This window comes from Chiloscyllium plagiosum, chromosome 10 (assembly GCF_004010195.1).
Source record: "Chiloscyllium plagiosum isolate BGI_BamShark_2017 chromosome 10, ASM401019v2, whole genome shotgun sequence".
NCBI lineage: Eukaryota > Metazoa > Chordata > Chondrichthyes > Orectolobiformes > Hemiscylliidae > Chiloscyllium > Chiloscyllium plagiosum.
The window spans coordinates 60152555-60159753 of record NC_057719.1 but is presented as its reverse complement, the minus strand read 5'-3'; the positions used below and the strand labels follow the sequence as shown (position 1 = coordinate 60159753).

General features: G+C 39.2%; 1 protein-coding gene across 5 annotated transcripts in view; it reads left to right on the top strand.

Moving 5' to 3' along the window:
- The window catches only part of LOC122553698 (neuronal PAS domain-containing protein 3), a 1311564-nt gene that overhangs the window by 1212768 nt on the left and 91597 nt on the right, over positions 1–7199 (top strand). For all 5 annotated transcript variants that reach the window (XM_043697886.1, XM_043697885.1, XM_043697888.1 and 2 more), the window contains one exon: positions 5850–5968. In XM_043697886.1, coding sequence (XP_043553821.1) covers positions 5850–5968 — 119 coding nt within the window. The remainder of the gene's footprint in view (positions 1–5849; positions 5969–7199) is intronic.

Sequence of the window (7199 nt, the reverse complement as noted above, 5' to 3'; positions counted from 1 at the left end):
GATGTTAGGGGTGGGTTCTTTACCCAGAGAGTGGTGGGGCCATGGAATGCGGTGCCTGTGGGAGTGGTAGAGTCAGAATCTTTGGTGACCTTTAAGCGGCAATTGGATAGGTACATGGATGGGTGCTTAAGCTAGGGCAAATGTTCGGCACAACATCGTGGGCTGAAGGGCCTGTTCTGTGCTGTATTGTTCTATGTTCTATGTTTTGTTTGCCTCCAACTGTGTGCACTGTGAAAGACTATTCCTAGTTGACAGCGATTAAACTGTTGCCCAATTGGGCTTTAACTATTGTGCTCATGGCATAAATCCTGGAACATCCCAATGGTAGCAAGCACTTTCCCACTAATGCAAGGCAGTACAAACGAGGTGTCAGAGAGAAATGATGTGAATGTACTGAGATGAGCAGTGGGCGATTGCATGAGAAAATTCTCCAGAGCTCACAGAGAGAAACCCTCCATGAAATTCCCCAAAATTGACACTGAGCTGATTTTTGGTAAAATTCAGCTCCCTGTTCTGCATTACATTGAGAGAGATGAAGGGAGAAAGACAGAAAAAGAACCTTTTGTTTTGGAACAATAGAAAAAGCTAGACTAAAAATCAGATGCCATGTTCAGCATTCACAGTTGGTGTGTTTTTAGGTTATAGTAAAATAGAAAAAAAAATTATACCAAGGGCACATTTTTAATAATTTTATTTTCAGAATCTGTTTTGTTTATCTTAGTTTTCAATCCTCTCAATGTGTCACCATTCTTATGGCATATATGCTGGAATTTTCAGCTTGTTTCCCGTGGTTACATAATCGGCATATCCAATGCACATCCCCCACTACAGATTTTAGTCTTGTGTGCTCACTTCCAGAAACCTGGTTTATTGGCAATTTACCCTGCACTGTAGCTGATCGATTCTGCTCACTGACTCACAATTTCCCACGCAATAGTTAGTGACCTCAGTACTCCTGTTGGCCATACATTAATCTATTTGGTGTTGAAGTGATGTCTATGAAATTGAAAATATTGGAACTTATACAGAAAACAAATAATTCTAGATACTGGAAAACTGAAATGAAAACAGAAAATACTGGAACACTCGTGGCTTCAGAAAGAGAAATAAAATTAATGGGTTGGATTTTACTGGCCCCCAGGGCTGCAGGAATAAACACGGAGGACCTGGTAATATAACAGCAGCCGCATTGGGACAACTCCCCACTGTTCTTCCTTTGCTGTTTTGCAGCAGGAAGCAGCCTGCATAACAAAGACCCATTTACAGAGCAGTAGCCTTATCACTAATCTTCGGGTAAACACCCTGCTATGCAAGGAGGTCGCCAAGAAAAAAGCAGCTCCCTCAATAATCCCCTCAGAGATATTTCCCTCCACGTTCCCAAAGCCTGCAGTCCTCAGCACACTGCATTTTAAGTTTTACCTACTTCTGCCATTTTGAAGTGTCCTCATGGCCTCCTACCTGGTTCAGCTGTCACTGAAGCTAACCTGCCTTTGTTGGACAGCGAGCTTGCAGGTGGATAATTCTAATTATATTGTACATTTGCTGAGCTGGCCCTGCTCTATTCCTGATGAAGGGCTTTTGCCCGAAACGTCGATTTTCCTGCTCCTCAGATGCTGCCTGAACTGCTATGCTTTTCCAGCACCACTCAAATCGAGAATCTGGTTTCCAGCATCTGCAGTCATTGTTTTTACCCTGCTTCAGGCAAGTGCAGATCAGGAACTGCTTTTTTGTCCCACCAATCTGAAGCCTGTGGTGAAATGTAGCACAATATTCAACAATTTTTAGACAAGTATGCAGCCAGGGAAAACAAAAATGGAAAGGTTCAAGTCGAGGCCACAAGCAATTCAATGATGTGATGAAAGTAGGAGGCAAAAGGATGGGACAGGTATGGAACAAATAATAGGTTCAGAGGAGGTGTAAGTGATCACAGCACACCAGCCAACAGGGGGAAAAGATCGACAAATTTGGCAAAGCAAGAACTCCAGTGGGCCTGGAACAATGTGATTTCTTTTCATTTTTTCATGGGATGTGGGCATCACTGGTAAGGTCAATAGCTAGTGTTCATACATAATTGCTGTTCTGAAAGTGGTGGTTAGCTGCCACCTTGAACTGCTGATGCAGATACACTCGTTTGCCATTCTGAATGGATTTTGACCCAGTAACAGTGGAGGAATAGTGACATACAGTACTTACAAATCCGGATGGTTTGTGGCTTAAGGGGCTTTGCACGTGCTTGCTCCTTTGTTAATTCAGTTATTTGAAGTCATAGATGTAGAAGGATCCATTGAGGAAGATTTGCTGAGTTGCTGCAGTGCACCCTTTATATTACATGCAGTGTGCACCAGTGCTGGAGGGAGTGAATGTTTCATATGGTGGATAGGGGATTGATTAAGCAGACTGCTTTATCTGGATGGTCTCAAGCTTCTCATATGTTGGAGCTACACTCATCCAGGCAAGTAGAGAGTATTTAATACACTCTTGGCTTGTGGAGATTGGAGGTATGTTCCTCACTGCAAACTTCCCAGCCCCTGTTTGTGCATCCATAATTTGTGCATAGCTGGTTCATTATAATCATGAAGCAACAGAAAATCCCCAACCAAAGTATCGGCTCAGGTCTTTTCCCCTCACCATAGCTGTATTACAGCTATCCTTCAGTACCAGCACTTGGTCTCTGAAATTAAATAGATGTGGTGATTAGAATGAACATTAGACTCAATGTTGCATGTGCAAGGCCGAAAGTGCCTGATGGAAAGATGGGGTGTTAATCCTCAAACCTCCATTAAGCTTCATTGGAACAATGTAGGAACAAAGATAAATTAGCGCAGGCATGGGATGGATAATTAAATTTATAAGGAACCAAAAGCAGTGTCGTGTTTGTGGCCCATACAGAATGTTTGTTTAACTGGTCATCCAATCCAATTTGGTTTTGTCAATGTAGAAGAAGCTGCAATGAGATCAGTGATTGCAGCAGGCTAAAGTTAATCATGTTTCATCTTAAAGAAGTGTTTGGGGTGTGTATCAATTATAAGTGAGAAAAGGAAAGGGGTAAGTCTTATACTCATGTACTTGTATAGGGAAAGTCCAAGAGAAAGGGAGCAGATGTTCAGGTAATAGGCCAAAGTGACAGAGAGGCAACAGTCTCCTCAGAATGCTGAAAGGGTAAAAGAAAGGAAGATGCATTTCATTGTGGCATGGCACTGGAGGTTGTGGAAATGGAAAGAGATGATATGTTGAATATGGAAGTAGGAATGAGGTAGGGATTGAGTGAGAATGAGAGGGACTCTGCCTTTGTTCAGAGAAAGAGGAGACAAGATGAACACAAAAGAATGGGATATGGAACAAACAAGGTTTGGGGGGGCATATTAAACACTATAGAGAGGAGTTTGAGAAGTAAGACATTTTACAAACTCTAGTGTGGAGGGTGTTGTCATTAGAACATACCCAATGAAGCCAAAGGAACTGAGAAAATGGAAGACATGCCAAACAGGAAGTCAAGCTGAAGGAAGTCAATAAGCTTTCCATAGACATTGGTCGATTCTGGAAATGGAGATAGTGAGGTTTTGTAAAGGAAAGGTTAGACAGAGATGGGCTATTCACAGTTTGATGAAATATTCCATTTTAGGGGAAGAGAGATAGTTGTTTGTCAAACCCATTTTAATGGCTCCAAACATGATCAAAGACAATTGAAGCATTGTTATTTTCAAATCTGCACAGATCAACTGTCGTCAGACAAACCTGACCACCCATCATTTGCAGATAAATTGCAGGAAAATGCACCCACCTTTATGAAGGTAAGTCTGAGTCTATTTATGTGGGGCTCAAAGAAGTAGTAAAGGCCCCATAAGATTTCCCACATACCTCAGCCTCTCCTGTCTGCAATCCTGGATCACGGTGGCTTTGTTGTTCAAAACTCGTTGAAAATTGAATTGAAATCATAGGACTCGGCTTTCATAAATTCATGAGGCCTCATGAAGCTGAAGAAGCTTGTGGTTCAATATTGGGAAGAATTGTTCTCCAAGTAGGGAGAACTCTTTCTTTTTAAAGTAAACCCTCTTGAGACATGGCTTCACAGTGTCAGATGTGGAAGCATTAGCATTCCAGTTTTGCGTACAAAATATCCAGTTTTTTTTAGAGTCAACCTAGACTATAATGTTAACAAGCTATTGAATTGCAAGAGACAAAAAAAAACTGAGACAAAAGAAGTGCAGATTCTGGAATCCAAGATAGATAAGTAGAACTGTGAAGAAGGTTTATACCCGGAATGTTGATTTCTGCACCTCCTGATGCTGTCTGGCTTGCTGTATTCTTCCAACCTCCTGCTTGTCTACATTGAATTGCAGGAAACAGTGCCATCAAATGCAGCCAACCTTGTCTTCACCTGGTTTGGTGAGTGTGTGAGGAGGTGGTGGTGCAGAGGTAGTGGTGGTGTGAAGTTAAAGCTCTGGTATTTAGTACTTACCACAAATGTATGAATAACTGCATTAAAAAAAACACATTTATGATTTCAGGTTAATTGGAAAAATAGTGAAAATCTTTCTTCTTGGTCACTATGTACTGGCCAGTTATTACATACTCCTGTTTCACAAGTAGATCTCATTAACTCTCAGTTCTCAGCCAAGTACCAAAGCTGCTGTTTTGTTAGATAGGTCACTGAGCTTCCTACATACCATACCGGGGGAGGGGGAAGAACTGAATTAATTCCAGAGACATCTATCATTCTCATACTATCAGCATTCCTTGGAAAAAACAGCTCCAAGGGGCTCTGATTTTATGCTTTCACAAAATAGAACTACACGGCTGAGTGACAGTTCTGATCTGAAGCATTTAAGTGTAAGTTTTGATCTTTCTGGCTTTGATTAAAACTAATGAGCTCATTTAATTCAAAATGAGAATCTCTGATAAGAAAAATAAGGTTGATGTGATTGGATTAGAGAGATGAATTAAACTCTTACAGTTGAAGTTTCTGCCTGGATAGTGCATTACAGACTTCATGAAATAAAATTAAAAAGCTGTTGGCATATTATAGCATGTTAGATGATGAGAAGAATTTTATAGTAATTCATTTTTTAATCAGTGGAAATGAAAGTGCTAAATTTATAGCATTGCACCACTTGAATAAAGAAAAATAGTTGTGACTTCAAAAAGGCAATATAAGTGCCTTCAAAAATGGATTTTTCAAAAAGAAGCAACTTATCAATAGGATGTCATTATAAAAGTTGAAATAACAATAGTTGATTTGAGTGTCTCTGCTGAAATGAAATAACCTGAAGGTAGAAAAGTGGATTATCTTGTGCAAATTTTTGGTATCCTCTTGTGTAGAATTTGTTCAAATGGCAATGGTTGAGTTCAAAACAATATCAACCGTCAAAAAATATTACTGTTTACTATAATAATGTTGACACATGGTTTATAGTGAGCTGACTGATAAACTTTTTATATTACTCAGAACATCACTAGTTGCCCAATTTCTGTCATCACCATGATGGTTTATTGTGAGAGGGAAAGATTAAGACCGCTCAGCTTTCCATCACAAGAGTAAACTGTCATCAAGGCATTAGCCCATGAGAAGTGCACATTCGTCAAGCTAAATGTTTGCTAATGCTTATTCTGCTATATTTCTCCTTGGATATTTTAAAAACATAATTATTGTTCTCTTAAATGTAAAATTTTAGAATCAATTTATACATTGCACAGAAAAGCTATTGGAAATACTGCCTTTACTGCCAGCTAGTGACATGAACATTGATTGCAGAGGAAGAATCTTGGCATATTTCCAAATAAAATCATGACAAGGTTGGACATTACATGATCAGAATCACATCAATAATGCTATTTTTTTAATCCCACAGTGGAATCCACTAGCCCAACTTTGCTGACTATTGACAATAGCTTGGAGCGATCATTTTTTATAAGAATGAAGTCAACACTGACAAAGAGAGGAGTTCATATCAAATCATCGGGCTATAAGGTAAATAACTATTTAATAATATCCCAACTGGGACATGCTGATTGAATTTCAAGAATCATAATATTTGCTTTTGAATATATAAAATATAATAATTTGTATTTTTTCTTTAGCTGTGGATCATTCATCATGCTGTTATCAAGCAGTAAGGTTTGATAAAAGCAACAGATTTAACTGGGACATTGCACAGACTCTAATGAAGTGAAACCACTTCTCAATAATAAATGTGGGTATGAAAGGGGGAATCCTACATTGTATTCTCTTGATTTCTTCACTAAAATTATTCTAAAGGAATTTTATCAGTTAATATTTTAACTTGCATTTTGAATGTTTTTATTTACCTGCATACTTAAGTAGATAACCAGGTTGTCAGATTATAGGGTCAAGATCATGAGATGGATATATTTTTAGCATAGTGTAATCTATAGCAATAAGTAAGTCAGTTGACATTCTTTCATTTATCAATTTGATATCTATTTTGCATTGCCAACCCTTAGAGCCTTGAGGCTGAGTCATTGAATATATTTAAGATGCGATATATAGGTTTTTCAGCAATAGAGAAGCTGAGGATAATGAGGAAAAGGTGAGAATGTGGAAAATCAGAATAGTCACAACCCTGTTGAATGACAGAGGAGACTCAAAGAGCCATGTGGTCAACACCTGCTCTTATTTTCTATGTTCTTATGTACTTGGTTTTTATTTCTCATTATCATCCACATTTTCAGCAGGTCTAATATAAATGCATTAGTTTAGATATCAAGCAGATTGTTTTATTTTAATGTACCACAGATCAATGCAGGGGTGATGTTCATTTCTAGCTTTTCAGAAGCTTTATTTACAGAGTTTTATACAAAACTTAGAATGTCTATCCCTGTGCATCCAGTGCAGCCCGTGGTGGCTTCTTTATTATCTGTTTACTTGTTCACTGAGTGAACGTCAAGGTTTAACCAGTCAAGCACAATTGGTATAGGCCAAAGCAAGGCGAGATGGTGATATAAGGAACACCAAACAGGCACATTGCTTTAGAGAATTTGCAGTAGGGTTAAAATCAACTAGGTGAAAACAATGACTGCAGATGCTGGAAACCAGATTTTGGATTAGTGGTGCTGGAAGGGCACAGCAGTTCAGGCAGCATCCGAGGAGCAGCAAAATCGACGTTTTGGGCAAAAGCCCTTCATCAGGAATAAAGGCAGAGAGCCTGAAGCGTGGAGAGATAAGCTAGAGGAGGGTGGGG